The sequence below is a fragment of the Schistocerca serialis genome, chromosome 3 (genome assembly GCF_023864345.2).
Source record: "Schistocerca serialis cubense isolate TAMUIC-IGC-003099 chromosome 3, iqSchSeri2.2, whole genome shotgun sequence".
NCBI lineage: Eukaryota > Metazoa > Arthropoda > Insecta > Orthoptera > Acrididae > Schistocerca > Schistocerca serialis.
In genome coordinates, this window is record NC_064640.1 from 718,189,915 (window position 1) to 718,209,406 (window position 19,492).

Below are 19,492 nucleotides of genomic sequence, written 5' to 3' on the forward strand. Positions count from 1 at the left end.
GTTGATATCCGTTTTACCTATGGCAGCACCATCTAACGGGCCAACCATAGTGCCATCTGGTTTCCCCCTTCAAGCTAGACGAGTTTCATTCTTTGTAGTTTTTTTCGTTTGATGCTTATTTCGTGAGATGTTTGGCCCAGTCACTATCAACTACATAAAGAAGCATATTTATTCTGAAAAATGAAAGGTATGCCTATCGTGAAGAAGTGAAAAAGCTGTTACCATCAAAATAAGCAAAGTTTTTATTGTTTAAGAACAATATTCAAGTGATTTTGATTAGAAAATAGAAGAAACCTGTTCATTATAATGAAATGAAAGAATTTCAGTCAAATTTGCATAGCTTTAACATGCACACTCATCACAGATTAATGTAAGTCCCATAGTGCTTAGAGCTGTCACAGATTAATGATTTTTGTACACTTCAAGTAACCTATCACATATACGTCGAGTTTGCAAATTACACACCATCTCATTATTAGAACAGAACATCTATTGTAAAGAAAAGAAGGGGAGAAGACATGATAAAACAAAGTGCACATACTTGAAATAAAATGCATTTAAATTTCGCAGACTCGATCTAACTTGACACCCTTGGGTGTAGGCAACCCCAGTCAACTTAGGATAGTTGCCATAGACAAATGGCCACTTTCAGAGTGAAGCAACTGACTCTAGGGTGTAGTGGTACTATAAAAATCATAATAGATAGTGCTATAAGCCCAAGTTTCTACGTTTTACATAGTTAAAGTACAGTCTCCTGCAGATGGGTGGTTTACTTGCTTCTGCAATTCCTTCTAATTGGTCCCCAGAACCATTAAATTTTCAGCAAACAATTTTGTTGTTATTCTCTCACCTATCCCTATTGTCACTTGTGACATTACATATATTATCCATCATCACAATGAAAAGCAATGGAGATACTCCACTTCCTAGTTTTAGATCATTTTTCTGTGTTAGTCATCCTGTTCTCCCTTTTCCCACTCTCACTGAACTCTCATACAATAATTAAGTACAGAATATTTTGAATATATTTTGTAAATACTGGTACTACTAAAAGGTTACTCTTAATAATTCTTTAAAGCTGACAATTGAAACAGACATTTTCCTTCAAATGCTATGAAAGACGAGCAGAAAAATATAAAACTTACAAATATAAAACTTACATCACCAGACCTCCTGTAGCAATCAAGAGATCGCTCTGAACACACACTGGATGTCTCACTGTCATCTGAATGATCATCAAACGATCTGTATGCCTTGCGGCTGAGTGGTACTCGGCTGCCAACTTCATTTCCGTCAACTGAGTCGAATGTCTGTTTGGAAGTAAGAAAGTTACTGATGTAAGAATAGCCGTATAAAGTATTTTAACACTTAAATGTACAACAATTAAAACAACAATTACAATGAATGTTCTGAGAAAGTAACGCAAATTACTGGTTCTCCAAAACCTTAACAGCAAACCATTAAGTCCTCTCCTTCACATATGTTTACTGGTCCTCTCAAAATCACAATATACCTTCCTAAGATATTAACCTAGATATTTTTATCCAAGCAAACACCATCACTTTTGAGAGGGTCAAAACCATGTCGGCTGAACATTTTGTTTACTTTTGTAAAGAGAAAGGAATCGCACAAGACTAGATAAGGGCTGTAAGATGACAACAACTCATTTTAGGAGTGTCACAAAATATTTAGGTTTGGTTGCCCTGATGACAGACACACACATTGTCTGACGTAGGTGTATCTCTTTCCTCATTATGTGGATTCTTTCCAAAACCTCATTAGGTTGTTGCAGTAAATAAATTTACAGTCACCACTTTATCTTCTTCAATATACTTAAATCCACTTCCAGTTTTTCTTTGTGATGAGATCACGTGTGGCAGATAAGTTTGCTTCGAATATCAAGAGCCTAACATTTTTTATGTACAAACTGAACATGGTGTTAATGCCTTAACCACACTAACTATAACTGTTTATATCAGAATATGTAATTCATCGGTTGTAAACCACACTTTAAGCATTCTATAAACTTTGGTAGTAGCATCCTAACTTGAACAATCATAGTTTCAGTTTACATCTATTTTAATTAAAGAACCTGTTTTGAGGAATTTTAGAAGTTTGAGTGAGGTGTACAACATATTTCATAGTATATCAATAGCTGCAAGCTACAGTTGTGCATTCTACAGATTTTATCAGAAGCACTTGGAGTGTAGGTACTTACATAATTTGAATATGTTTATACTTTTTTTCTGCTACTATAAATATCAAATTGCATTCCATTCATTTTTCCTCTCAATAACAGTACATACTGCCTGTAGCAGTCATAAAGGTCTGCTTTTTTCAAACCTTGTTATATGGGTCGATTAGTGAGCATAATTATGACAAAACAGAAGTTTGAGACAGAAAGTTCCAACAGCTTGAAAGAATCAGAAAATTTGATTACAATTTCTATATCATCATAAAACAAATCAAATACCGGCTGAAAACACTTCAGTTCTTAAACAGAACTTCTAATTTTTGAAGTGCAACAGATCCAAAAGTTAAAAGTGAAGCTGCACCCCTAATTTTAAGTAATTTATTTGCTAAACAGAAAAAAAATATTGCAAGAGAGACACTGCAGCCCCATAGTAAACGCTATTAACAGGCCCAGACTCAGCCAGTTAATATTTCTAAACATATGGAAATTGTTCTAACTGCTGTCAGTTGACTGGAAGCTGCTTTAAGGGGTTTTCTGGGTTGGCTTTTGACAGAGAGAGAAACATACAAGATTCACCAAAGTGCCTTATGCACTATCCTCTCCCAGGGATACTGACTCCTTTCCAGGAAATACTGAATCTATCATTACTTGTCAATTCCAAGGTTGTACTTTGGTCATTCTAGCGACCAGCAGATAGAAGTGAGAAGACACATCCTGTTCATGGAACTGCAATGACAATATGCAGCGCTGCCCTCAGAACTGATTGCTGCCATCTGATTCTTAGCTGAGTGCTAGGTTTGAACCAGAGATTTCAATGGTTATGCAACAAGTTAGGCTGAGACTTCCAACACTTGGGCCAGCAGATTGAGAACTGTAGAGTTTTCCTAAATTGATAAGGGGTGTGCTACACATCAGAGGCTGCTACACAAGTTGCTGATTGGATGCAGGGTGCACACAAGCTATTGTTAACTACTATTATTATTATTATTATTATTATTATTTCAATTTGATTACTGATCCAGTTTAAGATAATGATAGCTATAGGAGGCCTTGAAGTTTTAGTCTAAGATCTGAAGAAATGTCCCCCTCAGAAAAAGACAATTACAATCTTAGTGATCAGCTGTTAATGCACAGCAGTATGAGTTTCAGGGTAAATCAAAGTGTATATCGAAAGGATAGGTTAGTGGTAAATTGAGGTGGTGTATTCATCACAGTAGGCAAGAAATTTCACTGAGATAAAAACTGATGCTGCATTCAAGATGGCGTGGGCAAGAGTCAGATTCAAGGGTGAGTGTAAGCTTAGGAGTTGCTCTGTTGCCCACCAGAACCATCCCCTCACCTCAGTATTACATACATTTCCCAGTCATACTGTAATCATAGCAGGAGACTTTAATCATCCAGCAATCAGTTGGGAAAATTACAATTTTGTAAGGAGTTGACATGACAGAAAAACTTTCAAACAATACTAATTGCTTTCTCCGAAAATTATTTGGAACAAGTACTACAGAAGCCCGCTCAATGAGGGAAGTATATTACATCTCATGGCAACAAATAGTACAACAGCATGTGATGGAGGAGATCCTTCATGGTATACAATTTATGTAAACCTAAAGAAACATATGCTACTTGGCACATAGATAGTCGTTTTTCCCTCGCTCTATTTGCGAGTGGAATGGAAAGTACATCATACAGTATCATGCAGATTATGATCGTAGATGTAGATCTATATTTGTTGAACAGCAGATGTAAAACAGAATGTTAGGCTACAGACAGACGGATGCTGAATAACGCACATTTCCTTGTTAACGGGGCTACGAGGGAAAACTTCCATGACTATCGCTACAGAATCTTGAAAAATCCAATGCAATTCTGGTCATATGTAAAGGTTGTAAGCAGCACCATAGTTAGTGTCCAGGAACTCATGGATGATACAGGAATTGAAATAGAGGGTAGTAAACCAAAAGCATAAATGTGGAACTCTTGTTTCCAAATGTTTCTTAACTATTGAATGAAGTTCCAGGACCCAATAGACCCCTTATAAAATTATATGAAGAATTCTGTGGCTGAGTCAGTCTCTCTTTTAAGCATAATGTATCATGAATCTGCAGGAAGGGGGATGATGACTGTCCCCAGTGGCTGGAAGAAAACACACGTCATGCACATCGACAAGATGAGCGGCAGAAGTGATGCACAAAACTATTGTTCAGTTTCATTGACATCCATCTGCTGTAGGACAGTCTGAACTTAAACATAATGAGGTACTTCAAAGAGAATGACCTCGTCTGCCAACCAGCGTACATTCTGAAAACATTGGTCATGTAAAACTAACTAACATATTTTGCACATGACATACTTAAAGCGAAGGACCAAAGTAGTTTGGTACACACAGTATTTATTGACTTTGACTGTATTGAGAATTTCTTTGAAGTATTGATTAGGATGTCAATGAGGCAGTCTTTCCGTTCTCGCAGCAGGACAGACGAGTACATCCTTCATTTATGAATTATTTTTATGAGCTTAAAACAGGAGTGATTTATTTTCAGTTATCTGGGTGGTTACTAGATTAATTTTTAAATTTGAACCATGGACCTTGCCGTTGGTGGGGAGGCTTGCGTGCCTCAGCGATACAGATAGCCGTACCGTAGGTGCAACCACAACGGAGGGGTATCTGTTGAGAGGCCAGACAAACGTGTGGTTCCTGAAGAGGGGCAGCAGCCTTTTCAGTAGTTGCAAGGGCAACAGTCTGGATGATTGACTGAGCTGGCCTTGTAAGAATAACCAAAACGGCATTGCCGTGCCGGTACTGCGAACGGCTGAAAGCAAGGGGAAACTACAGCCGTAATTTTTCCCGAGGGCATGCAGCTTTACTGTATGATTACATGATGATGGCGTCCTCTTGGGTAAAATATTCCGGAGGTAAAATAGTCCCCCATTCGGATCTCCGGGCGGGGACTATTCAAGAGGATGTTGTTATCAGGAGAAAGAAAACTGGCGTTCTACGGATCGGAGCGTGGAATGTCAGATCCCTTAATCGGGCAGGTAGGTTAGAAAATTTAAAAAGGGAAATGGATAGGTTGAAGTTAGATATAGTGGGAATTAGTGAAGTTCGGTGGCAGGAGGAACAAGACTTCTGGTCAGGTGACTACAGGGTTATAAACACAAAATCAAATAGGGGTAATGCAGGAGTAGGTTTAATAATGAATAGGAAAATAGGAATGCGGGTAAGCTACTACAAACAGCATAGTGAACGCATTATTGTGGCCAAGATAGATACGAAGCCCACACCTACTACAGTAGTACAAGTTTATATGCCAACTAGCTCTGCAGATGACGAAGAAATTGAAGAAATGTATGATGAAATAAAAGAAATTATTCAGATTGTGAAGGGAGACGAAAATTTAATAGTCATGGGTGACTGGAATTCGAGTGTAGGAAAAGGGAGAGAAGGAAACATAGTAGGTGAATATGGATTGGGGGACAGAAATGAAAGAGGAAGCCGCCTGGTAGAATTTTGCACAGAGCATAACATAATCATAACTAACACTTGGTTTAAGAATCATGAAAGAAGGTTGTATACATGGAAGAACCCTGGAGATACTAAAAGGTATCAGATAGATTATATAATGGTAAGACAGAGATTTAGGAACCAGGTTTTAAATTGTAAGACATTTCCAGGGGCAGATGTGGACTCTGACCACAGTCTATTGGTTATGACCTGTAGACTAAAACTGAAGAAACTGCAAAAAGGTGGGAATTTAAGGAGATGGGACCTGGATAAACTAAAAGAACCAGAGGTTGTACAGAGATTCAGGGAGAGCATAAGGGAGCAATTGACAGGAATGGGGGAAATAAATACAGTAGAAGAAGAATGGGTAGCTTTGAGGGATGAAGTAGTGAAGGCAGCAGAGGATCAAGTAGGTAAAAAGACGAGGGCTAGTAGAAATCCTTGGGTAACAGAAGAAATATTGAATTTAATTGATGAAAGGAGAAAATATAAAAATGCAGTAAGTGAAACGGGCAAAAAGGAATACAAACGTCTCAAAAATGAGATCGACAGGAAGTGCAAAATGGCTAAGCAGGGATGGCTAGAGGACAAATGTAAGGATGTAGAGGTCTATCTCACTAGGGGTAAGATAGATACCGCCTACAGGAAAATTAAAGAGACCTTTGGAGATAAGAGAACGACTTGTATGAATATCAAGAGCTCAGATGGAAACCCAGTTCTAAGCAAAGAAGGGAAAGCAGAAAGGTGGAAGGAGTATATAGAGGGTCTATACAAGGGCGATGTACTTGAGGACAATATTATGGAAATGGAAGAGGATGTAGATGAAGATGAAATGGGAGATATGATACTGCGTGAAGAGTTTGACAGAGCACTGAAAGACCTGAGTCGAAACAAAGCCCCCGGAGTAGACAATATTCCATTGGAACTACTGACGGCCGTGGGAGAGCCAGTCCTGACAAAACTCTACCATCTGGTGAGGAAGATGTATGAGACAGGCGAAATACCCTCAGACTTCAAGAAGAATATAATAATTCCAATCCCAAAGAAAGCAGGTGTTGACAGATGTGAAAATTACCGAACTATCAGCTTAATAAGTCACAGCTGCAAAATACTAACACGAATTCTTTACAGACGAATGGAAAAACTAGTAGAAGCCAACCTCGGGGAAGATCAGTTTGGATTCCGTAGAAACATTGGAACACGTGAGGCAATACTGACCTTACGACTTATCTTGGAAGAAAGATTAAGGAAAGGCAAACCTACGTTTCTAGCATTTGTAGACTTAGAGAAAGCTTTTGACAATGTTGACTGGAATACTCTCTTTCAAATTCTAAAGGTGGCAGGGGTAAAATACAGGGAGCGAAAGGCTATTTACAATTTGTACAGAAACCAGATGGCAGTTATAAGAGTCGAGGGACATGAAAGGGAAGCAGTGGTTGGGAAGGGAGTAAGACAGGGTTGTAGCCTCTCCCCGATGTTGTTCAATCTGTATATTGAGCAAGCAGTAAAGGAAACAAAAGAAAAATTCGGAGTAGGTATTAAAATTCATGGAGAAGAAATAAAAACTTTGAGGTTCGCCGATGACATTGTAATTCTGTCAGAGACAGCAAAGGACTTGGAAGAGCAGTTGAATGGAATGGACAGTGTCTTGAAAGGAAGATATATGATGAACATCAACAAAAGCAAAACAAGGATAATGGAATGTAGTCTAATTAAGTCGGGTGATGCTGAGGGAATTAGATTAGGAAATGAGGCACTTAAAGTAGTAAAGGAGTTTTGCTATTTGGGGAGCAAAATAACTGATGATGGTCGAAGTAGAGAGGATATAAAATGTAGGCTGGCAATGGCAAGGAAAGCGTTTCTGAAGAAGAGAAATTTGTTAACATCCAGTATTGATTTAAGTGTCAGGAAGTCATTTCTGAAAGTATTTGTATGGAGTGTAGCCATGTATGGAAGTGAAACATGGACGATAAATAGTTTGGACAAGAAGAGAATAGAAGCTTTCGAAATGTGGTGCTACAGAAGAATGCTGAAGATTAGATGGGTAGATCACATAACTAATGAGGAAGTATTGAATAGTATTGGGGAGAAGAGAAGTTTGTGGCGCAACTTGACCAGAAGAAGGGATCGGTTGGTAGGACATGTTCTGAGGCATCAAGGGATCACCAATTTAGTATTGGAGGGCAGCGTGGAGGGTAAAAATCGTAGAGGGAGACCAAGAGATGAATACACTAAGCAGATTCAGAAGGATGTAGGTTGCAGTAGGTACTGGGAGATGAAAAAGCTTGCACAGGATAGAGTAGCATGGAGAGCTGCATCAAACCAGTCTCAGGACTGAAGACCACAACAACAACAACAACATTGCATATTTGGGTACTTACTATACACAGTATAGCATTTTAATACCTGGGTAGTGTAGTGTGAATAGGGACTATTTAATGTAGTCCAGTGTGGATATGAACTGGGACTGCTGTATTCGTATGCAAGTTGAATTGGTGAACCTTCACTCAAAGCTCAATGCGGTGCTGTCTTCAGTCACTCAGCTTGAGGCTGCTGCCGATGGGCGTCACTGCGGAGGGCTGAAAGTGGGGATCTATAGTATGTCCAGCACATTCCATGTGTCCCTCGACTGGTCCACTACTGTTGATGTCCCTGTTATTGCCCACACTGAGGTTGACCCCTCACCAGTGGCTGAATGGGAGGTCATCCCAAGGTGTGACAGGCAATGAAAGACTTTCTGAGATGGGAGGGGAGACTGATCAAAATACCTCTCTGCTTTGTCTGGCAAACAGGATCATGGTACTATCTACAGCTGATACACATCCTGAGCCACACGTAGTTGCTTGCCCTGTTCTAGAGGAAGCCTCTCAACCTGCAAGGTTGCAGAGGGTAGGATCAACAGCCGTTGGAAGCTCTAATGTTAGGCACGTAATGGCACCCATTAGGGACATGGCTACCATGGATGGGAAGAAATCCAGTGGGCACTCTGTGTGCATACCTGGCGGAGTCACCCAAGAGGTGGCATGGGTCCTGAATGCCACAAAAAGTAAAGGATGTAGGTGGTGGCTCATGTACGTACCAACAATAAATGTTGCTTTGGATCAGAAGAGATTCTCTCTGGTTTCAGGTGGCTAGAAGAAATGGTACAGACTGCCGGTCTTACTTGCAAGATGATGGCAGAGATCACCATTTGTAGCATCATCTACAGGGTTGAATGTTGACCTTCAATTATAGACCTTTGATACAGAGCTGAGTGAAGGGTCTGAATCAGAGGCTCCGACAGTTCTGTAACCATGTAGACTGGAGGAGCCTCGAGTTGCGCCACAGGATGGTGGGCAGGTCAGAGGTCCACTGAACACAGAAAGTGTTGAGTGGGGAGGAAGGGGGGTGCACGCGTGTGGATTGGACTGGGTGATTTTTTAGGTTAGAGGGCCTCAGGGAAAGACAAAATAAGTTTCAATTTTGAAGAGTGATGGCCAGGCACAGAACAAGGGTTGACATAGGAACCGTAGGTATTATATTAGTAAATTGTCGTAGTTGTGTTGGGAAAGAACAAAAGAACCAGGGGCTAGAAAGCACTGAAGCACAATTCGTTCTAGGTAAACAACAGAAAAATTGAGCCAAAATTATTACAAAAGACCTGACGTTGTTCAGAGAGGATACATTTAAATACAGTTGGTGGTTACTGTTAGAAGTAGTCTAACGAAGTTTGGACAAGAAGAGAATAGAAGCTTTCGAAATGTGGTGCTACAGAAGAATGCTGAAGATTATATGGTTAGATCACATAACTAATGAGGAGGTATTGAATAGAATTGGGGAGAAGAGGAGTTTGTGGCACAACTTGACCAGAAGAAGGGATCGGTTGGTAGGACATGTTTTGAGGCATCAAGGGATCACCATTTAGTAATGGAGGGCAGCGTGGAGGGTAAAAATCATAGAGAGAGACCAAGAGATGAATTCACTAAGCAGATTCAGAAGGATGTAGGCTGCAGTAGGTACTGGGAGATGAAGAAGCTTGCACAGGATAAAGTAGCACGGAGAGCTGCATCAAACCAGTCTCCGGACTGAAGACCACAACAACAACAACAACAACAACAACGAAGTAGATAGTTCCTGTGAGTTAGTATATGTAGAGGTTATACTCAACAACTAGAATAAATTAATAATTGGTTCCTTTACTGACCTCCAAAGTCAGATGATACAGCTGCTGAACAGTTCAAAGCAGTCTTCTTTCGAACAGGTACCCCACTCATACAATTATTCTTGTTGGTGACTTCTGTCTAGCCTCAATATGTTAGCAAAATAACATATTTGAAGTCAGTGGCAGATACAAAACATTGGCCGAAACTGTACTAAATTGTTTGTTCGAAAATTATTTTAAACAATTAGTTCAGGAGCCCACTAAAAGTGTGAATGGAGGTGAAAACACACTTGACATCTTAGCAACAAATAACCCTGAACAAATTGGGAGCATTGTGATGAATTCAGGGTACAGTGAATGCAAGGTCGTTGTAGCGAGACTGAATACCGCAACACCCAAACCTAACAACAATAAACACAAAATATACCTATTTAAAAAGCGGAAAAAATTCGCCCGACGCTTTCTTAAGGGACAGCCTCCATTCCCGATGAACTAACTATAAAAGTGTAGACCACATGTAGCTTATATTCGAAGGAATGGTATCAAAGCAACAGAGAGATTTATACCAAACAAATTAATAGCAGATGGAAATAAACTCCAATAATACAAAAAACAGGTCAGAACACTGTCGCACAAGCAACAAAAAAGCATCCCAAATTTAAAAGAATGCAAAATCTCCAAGGTTGGTGATGTTTTACAGAAGCTTGAAATTTAGGGTGAGCTTCAATGCAAGATGATTTTAATAGTTTTCACAACAAAACTCTGTTTTGACATGTGGTAGAAAATCCAGAGAGACTCTGGTCATACTGGAGGTACACCAGCGGCAAGACACTATCAACACCTTCAATGCACGATAGTGAAGGTCATGTTGTCAATGACAGTGCCAGTAAGATGGAGTTAAAATACAGTTTTCTGAAATTCCTTTACCAAAGAAGATAACATAAGTTTTCCAGAATTCGAATCAAGAGCTCCTGCCAACATGAGTAACTTAGATGTCGATATCATCAGTGTAGCAAAAAAAGCTAAATCACTTAATAAAGTCCTCCAGTCCAGATTGTATACCAATTAGAGTATGCTGATATATTAGCTCCATGCTTAACAATCATATACAACCACTCACTTGCCAAAATATCCTAACCTACAGACTGGAAAGTTGCAAAGGTCACACCAATACTGGAGTAAGAGTATGAGTAATCCAGTGAATTACAGACCCATACCACTAATGTTGATTTGCAGCAGGATTTTGGAACACATACTACGTTTGAACCTTACGATTCTTAAACCAAGTGTTAAGAATGTTTAAATGATGCTGTGTCCAAAATTTTACCAGGTGCCTTACTCTTTCATTCCTTTTCCCAGTACATATTCATCTTTTTTTTCTTCTTTCTTTCTTTCTATTTTTCCTTCTCTTCTCTTTACTACTGTCAAATTCCAGTCCCCCTTCAAAATTAGGTTTTCCTTTCCCCTTAACTACCTGAACAACATTATATTTCTTATTTCCCATTTCAACTGCACAGCTCTCACCACATCTCTCTGGCCTCCATTCTCCTGGACCCTGTCAAATCATTTAGTTTAGTCTCATCAACATGACATTCTCACTACATCGCTCTGCCCTCTATTCTTCTGGACCCTGTCAAATTATTTATAGAATTTTAGTCTCATCAACATTACATTCTCAGAGTGTTTTCCAGTCACATTTATTTTAGAGGTACACACACACACACACACACACACACACACACACACACACACACACACACACACACACACACACACAAATTCTCTCTTTTCTGCAGTTTAGTAATGTTCTCTAACTTCTCAGGTTCACCACTATGTTCACTGCTTTAGAGGACTAACTGTCAAACTTTGTATCTGCCAGCACCTCCTATATACATTTTTCTGTACTACTGCATGTCTCAATCTTTCACTTTTGACCTTCCTTCACCCTGAAGATATGCAAAACGACATATAACTGTCATAGTGTGTGATGAGTTAAGATATATGAGGGTTCTACTGTAACACTCTTAGAATGCATGAAAGACAATTAACGCTTCTACTATTTGGTGAGTTGTTACCTCTACATTTTCATTAGTTATTCTAGAAATTTGGTAAAACAATAATACTAAGTTACCTTATCTGCAAAATGTCAATTTCAAAAATAATGTTTTTGTAAATTTTTGACTTACAAGAATACGAACAGTAAGAGTGAAACTGAAGAGAATGAATTGCTTTTATTTCTGTGTATTCCATGCCAGTTTTCATAATGCTGAAAACTTTATGTTCAGTTTCCTCGTAGTTACGTGTGTTGCCAAAAAAAATATATGTAGCCTTAAGGCTTATAAAAAATATTCAGTTCCTTTTTTAAGTGAGTGCAAAATTATGCTTTGATTTTTACTCAGCATGTTTCAAAAAGGGAATTTTTATACCAACAAGTAAACATAGTATTTAGATCACAAGTAGTCATCTGAGTGTTCTGGCCCTTCTCCATTTCTATAAATGTAATCTAAAGAAAGAATTGCATGTCTATGAACTACTGTCAGACTTAGCACATATATTTATGTTACACAGGTGTACACACAAAAAAGAAAAAAAATAGTGACACAATACACTCAAAATAACAATGGGACACTTACCAAGGCATCAGCTAGTGCAGACTCAGCTTCCCGACTCTGTTGTAATATTTTTTGGGCCATCACTGGTCGGGACTGTCCTTGGCGATCACTCACATTGCCAATATGTCCAGACCTCCCTCTGTAGAAAATACAAATTCCAAGTTCAGAACAAATTCTATTACGAGTATAGTTTAAATAAATACTGAAAAATGCAACATCACAGAGTGTTAAGTCACATTCGTATAAAATACTCTTAAATCACATCACATATTTCAAGAATATTACAGTTAAATTTATTTATCCCATTCAGTCATTCCCTTTTTTAAAGCTCTGTACTTCTTATTCCTGAAAACAATACTAAGTCTGGTTTGTTGTTACTAAAATTCAACTGTACTTTTCATATCACCAAGTACTGTTCATAAAAAATGTAATAGGGAGACAATTTCTAATGAATCATAATGGATAGCAAAGCGCTGTAATATTCATACCAACCTTTGGGTTATCATTAGTTTTACTTAAAAAAAAAAAAAAAAAAAAAAAAAAAAAAAAAAAAAAAAAAAAAAAAAAAAAAAAAAACCAGTTATGGTGGACATAGGATATATTACACAAATTAAATAATAATGTCTGTAATAAAGAAAGAAAATTAAACATACATTCACATGCTCAAATAATGTCTTAACTGGTACATCAATATGCTTTAAACATGGACCTGAAAAATTCACATTTGTGATAAATGCTAATATCTGTGCAAATTCCAGCTCAAAATGCAAACTACCTAATAAATGCTACTTTGTAAAATGTACCTAAGTGAACAGGATGGGAGTAACTGAAAACTGATAAATATTGTAACATGTTGACCAGTACGGCCTATCAGTTTGCAGTTGCTACTGTTCAGCCGTAAGACAACACAATTAAACGTATCAAATACATCAACAAATAAGTTGATTTCAAACTCAATTACACTCAACATTTCAGCTATCATTAATTCACCCTTTTGCCTTTGGTTTTGTAGAGATAGTGGCCTTAAACATAATGTTACTGGCCTTAAACATAATGTTATTTTTAGCGAGGCCTTAAACATAATGTTATTGTTAGCGACTAGCAAGCGATCACTGCATGTCAACATCATTCGATTTCTATCGATTCACCTATTTCAGTCAGCTACCCAACCAGAAGTCTTCCTGGAATGCATGCATATATTTCAGTTCTGCTTCTACTATCTTGTTGGTTCTATCTGCATTCTGTAGTGTTACCAAATATGGATGTACATCTACATACCTACTCCATACGGTGAGTAGCTACTAGTCATTTCCTTAGCTGTTCCATTATTAAATGTGGTGAGGGAAAAACGACTATCTATAAGCCTCTGAAAGAGCCCTAATTTCTCTTACTTGATCTTTATGGTCCTTATACGAAATGTACGTCAGCGGCAGTTGAATCAATCTGCAGTCAGGTCCAAATGCTGATTCTCTACATTTTGTTGATAGTATTCTGTGAAAAGAACATAGTCTTCCCACCAGGGACACGCTGTGATATTCACATGCTGATCGAACCTACCAGTAACAAATCTAACATCCTGGTCTGAATTGCTTTGATGCCTTCCTTTAATCTGACCTACTGGGTATCCCAAAGATTCGAGTAGTAGCCAAGTATGGGTCATACTTCTGTTCTATATGCAGTCTTCTTTACAGATGAACCACACTTTTCTAAAATTCTTCTACTAAATCATAATCGACCATTGCCTTCTACTGCAGTCCTTATGTCCGCATTCCATCTCGTATCACTTTGCAACATTACAGATAAATATTTAATTGAAGTGACCACATTAGCAGCACAGTGCTAATGCTGTATCTGAACAATACTGGAGTATTTCTCTTACTCATCTACATTAACTTACATTTTCCTACATTTGGAACTAGCTGCCATTCATCACACCAACTATAAATTTTCTCAAAATCATCTTATATCCTCCTACAATTACTCAACAATGACATCTTCCCATACTCCACAGTGTCATCAGCAAACAGCAGACTGATGCTCACCTTGTCTGCCAAATCATTTATGCATATAGAAAATAAGAGCGGTCCTATCACATTTCCCTGTGGCACTACTGTCCCACCCCCAAACTAACCAACCAGTATGCCCAGCCTACGAAGTCTGACATCTGTAATAAAGGGTGGCCGCCAAACCCTATGACGCCTGGACGTGTTTTCACCTTGGTTTCGCCACATGTTTAAGAAACTTACTACAGCATTCCTTGAACATTCAACAAGTCGTGCAGTTTTCAAAATGATTGTACCAAGCCTCCAGGCCATCACAATCTGCCCTGGATATAACTTGGATAGATCACGTGCATTCCCATTCTACACATAGACAGTACGATCACTGACAATATTTGTACCGTGCAAGTGTCTGACTATCAGTCATTCTGCGCCAGGTGATGCTGCTATCGCCTGGATGAGTTTATATCGACAGTAGGTCGGCGGTCATAATGTTCTGGCTGATCAGTGTACATAGGTAAGATGATGCATACTGCTGAACATGCTTGATGAGAACACTAATAGAACACCACACTGCAGCAGCATAACAAGTCAGCAGTTGCAGAACATTGCCTATCGGAATCGTATGGAATGTATTATGATCATACTACACAGACTTCTAACTTAGGGAACTGTGTCATTAAAGGATTATTGAGATTGGGTATGGGAACTGCTGACCAGTCTTTAGTAAGAGCTGAGAATCCACTGATTAAGAAGAGGAAGGAGATATCTCACAATTAACTGATTTTGGTGGAAAGTGGAGCAACAGCAGAGATTCCACCAGGATGCATCCCTGGTCACGAACTGTGGCTAGAGCAATGTGTCAACACGATGTGGAAGAGCACCGCACCAGTCCCTAAGCATTCAGTTCACCATCAGCACACCCAACGATGGCAATGTGGCTGATTGTCGAAATACTGTGCCCATTGCACATTCACATCTGGCTGTTCACCCGTGAACTATTTCACCATGAATTATGCTTGAAGAATCAGTTACCCATTGTTGAAAGCTTACATTGTGCTTAATGACAGAAACAATACAAAGACAGTTTCAGGAAAAGTAATGTTCAAGTTTTTGTAAAAGCCAATATTTCATTAGATATGCTGCAAAATCACGAAATACCAATTCTCGAAAGAAGATGAACCATGCATGAGGACTTTATGTGAGAAATATTTACCAGTTAAGTTATTTATATTTCAGATTTGAGACTTTTGTCAATTTTGAAAATAAAAGGCAAAGCAGACCTCAGATTTAGTACACTAATTTAGAGAATATGCGTTTTTTGTGCGCACACACAAAAGACTATCAGCTTATCTGCACTCATTTAGTGGTGAATAGAAGTGCTGTCTCAAGTCTGCTGTTCACTGTTGCTACTAAACCTTAAATGTAACATCGGAATTACCAAAGTCACACACGGACACATAGAATATTCATTTTTTGTTATAAGGGTACCATTCCCCCCCCCCCCCCCCCCCCCCGCACCAGAAATGTATTAAATAGCAGTAAATGATTTTCTGTGTATTGCTATGCCACATAATTAAAAATTTAGAAACCAACTGCATACAATCATAGTATATTGCATAAACAGGTAGTGTTTTCTACGTTGCTTTTCAGATTTTTTATCCAGTACTTGTCACACACTGCAGCGCTATTCACCAGATTTATTTCATTTGTCATATGCACAATGTGTTTCGGTAAACAAGTCCCATTGTAAAGTGGGTTATATTACATTTTAGGTATGAAACTTGATGCATTATATGTGAGTTGCTATGTTGCAGCGGTGACTTAAACTGTAACATAAACACATGACAACTGTTATGTATTTGTCTTTTATATGCAAGCAAGTGGTAAAGTGATTGCAGTTACAAAATTCTGAATGTTCTCTTATGAAGAAAATCATCTGCTACTCATCACTTACAAGTTCACTTCAAAGTTTCGTCAATATAATTACTTTCACACTTGGCACCAGGTAATATACAGGGTGTACATAAAGTCCGGGAACGCTTTCAATTATTTACTGCATAAGAACCAAACATTGTACAGATGTCATACACGTCATTTTGAAGAGAAACTTTTATTTTTCTTTTCCTTCACGTATACCGCCACAGCGTAGTTTCGTAATTTGCTAATAGTCAGTGCTAGTCACGAACATGGTGAGTTCAGGTGCAGAGCGAGCTTTCTGTGTACGCCTCCCTGATCACCAGATCTCACTTCGTGCGGCTTTTTTTTCTGTGGGTCACATTAAAGATCTGGTGTATGTACCGCCTCTACCACATGATGTAGCACAGCTCCGGGAGAGAATATGGGAAGTGACTGCCATGGTCGACAATGTCATGCTGAGATGGATATGGCAAGAATTCAATTACCAAATTGACGTCTGCCGGGTCACTCATGGTTCGCATATAGAATGTTTCTAAAAAAAACTTTCAGAGTTTCAGTTCAAAATGCAATATGTATGGCATCTGTACAATGTTTAGTACTTGTGCAATAAATAATTGAAAGTGGTCCCAGACTTTATGGACACCCTGTACAATGGTAAAATGTGTGTGTGTGTGTATGTGTGTGTGTGTGTGTGTGTGTGTGTGTGTGTGTGTGACAGGGGGGGGGGGGACCATCCTACTATGGCTAAGAGCAAAGTGGACAACCCAGTGGCATGACATGCAGCTGAACAAAACATGTTTGATTTCAATGGCTGCTTCAAAACCGGGACCAAGTGGATTGTCTCCTCCACCACAAGCTTTTCTATCCCTCCCCCTTCCCCGCCCCACTCCAAATTATTGCTTTCATTCACTGTGACACGTGCATTCTGTCTGCAGCAGCTGGAGATAGAGGTTATGTGTGCATGAGGTGTGTCTGCTTGTTTGAATGTGTGTGTGTGTATTTATGTTTTCTTTTCTTAAGAAGGCTTTGAGCCGAAGCTGAATGTGTAAAAGTCTTTTTGTTGTGCCTATCAGTACATCATCTGTATGGCCAGCAGCAATCTATCATTTTCATAATACTGTCGATATTCCAACCTGGACTCTCCATTAAGGAAATTTAATTCATCTATGAAAGAAATGGTTTATAAAACACTTGCAAGGACAATTCCTGAGCATTGCTCATCAACCTAGGGTCCTTACCAGGTTGGATTAGAAGAAGAGAGAGTGAAGAGCCAATGAAGTGTGCCACGTTACATCACAAGATCACTTAGGAATCAGAGGATCATTACAGAGATGCTCAACAAGCTCCAGTGGCAGACAGTACAAGAGAGGCAATAACAAGAGAGGTTTACAAATGAAATTAAGGGTCGTACATTTCAAGAAGGGTACGGCAACATATCACTACCTCTAACAGACGTCTCCTGAAATATTAGTGTTGAGAAAACTGCAGAAGCAGAGCTCATACTGAGATTTATTATCAGTTGTTCTTCACATCATGACTCACAAATGGAACAAGGACGGGAGAAAAATGATAGTGGAACCAGAAATACCCTCTGCCACATATAATAAGGCAGCTTGTGGAGTAGAGATGCCGAGGGAGATCTATTGGTGTGTTCGTCATTCACAAATTACTAAATAGTACAATGCCTTGAATATTAAAAAATCAGCATATTAGCCTTCAATACTACTCATGTTACTAATGATACATACTTATTATACTAACTGATAACATTTTAATACTTGTTTACAGTTCTTCACAACATTTGACAACCATAACCCTACTGGAGTCACCGTTTAACATTCCAAATTCTGAAGGATTAAACACACATTAGAATTATTCTGTATCCAAATGTATCAATTGAGAAATCAAACATTGAATGTTAATCATTTGCCCTGTCAAAAATCAAGAATTCCTCACATTCAAAACAAAACCACCATCATGATTCACAGAATTTGCATGAAAACATAAGTCTACTTACAGAAATTCTTATGTTACAAAAATTACCTCTATTTACCTCTAACACATCATCCTGACCTTTTAAACTAACGTAGGTGGGAGACTTGATTAACTCCACAAGACTGCACGTCCACTTCTTACAAACAAGTATAGGATAATTTGTTGCACAAGGTGCCATGGCCAGTAAACCAGGTTTACGAAAGAACAGAGCAGTGTTGAGGAAATGGTGGAGCAATGCTTCAGTGATGTCAAAGTGTCTAGCCTTGCAATTCTTGGCATGTGCTGCACCACACACAGCTTTATGTGAGATAAGAAACAAACTAAGCTACACTTAACTTGTTGATTCAGAAGTTTGTTAGTCAAATGGCAACAACAGTGTGTATTATGCTGGGTAGTAAACTAGCTCGATATATAGCTAGAAAGAGCAGACCAATCCAACAGGTCAGAAATGTAGATTATGAGAAATTTTGTTTTCTAAGAATAGATTCAGTTAAGCAACAAGTTTGGCACCTTGGAAAATAATGTTATACAGTCATGGACAAAAGGGGGCAATGATTTAGCAAAGACATTTACGCAATCAGTAACAGATGTCACACATATGGAGAACAGAAATGAAAAGAAAATTTCAATTAGAACTACTAACAAGAAACCAAGAATTTTAAGCAAATAATGAAAGAAGCATGATAAAACATACCGAATTAAACAAGAGGTAAAATATTTATATTCAAGAGTATGTGAGGTCACACAATGTATAATTTGTGTTGAACAATTGCAAACAATATAGGAATTTAGAAAACAAAGTAGGAATTATTATTTGGTAGACACATTTCATAAGTTAAAGATGACAGATCATAAGTAAGTAACAGCGAAGATGAAAAGTATTCAAAGACTTTTAAAATTTTTGTATAGAGAGAGATCACACATGGTCTTCAGAGCCTGATCACACAGTGCACGTTTTTAATTTTTATTATGTTTTTAGATTAATCAGAAACAAACAGTTGATAATGAAAATGTACATAAAGACATTTAAACTATGATGAAAGCAAAGGCGTCTGGTGATTACGGTGCTTTAAAAGAAATTATTAAAGCTGGATAAAAACTAATATAAAACAAAAATTGCAGAGT

The 19,492-nt window shown here is 38.4% G+C and overlaps 1 protein-coding gene across 1 annotated transcript in view; it reads right to left on the reverse strand.

Annotated features, from left to right (window-relative positions):
• Positions 1-19,492, reverse strand: part of LOC126471124 (CLIP-associating protein 2-like) — a 156,001-nt gene that overhangs the window by 58,497 nt on the left and 78,012 nt on the right. The window contains exons 14-17 of the mRNA XM_050099205.1: positions 12,474-12,591; positions 1,161-1,310; positions 419-489; positions 295-340 (exon numbers count right to left, since the gene is read on the reverse strand). Coding sequence (XP_049955162.1) covers positions 295-340; positions 419-489; positions 1,161-1,310; positions 12,474-12,591 — 385 coding nt within the window. The remainder of the gene's footprint in view (positions 1-294; positions 341-418; positions 490-1,160; positions 1,311-12,473; positions 12,592-19,492) is intronic.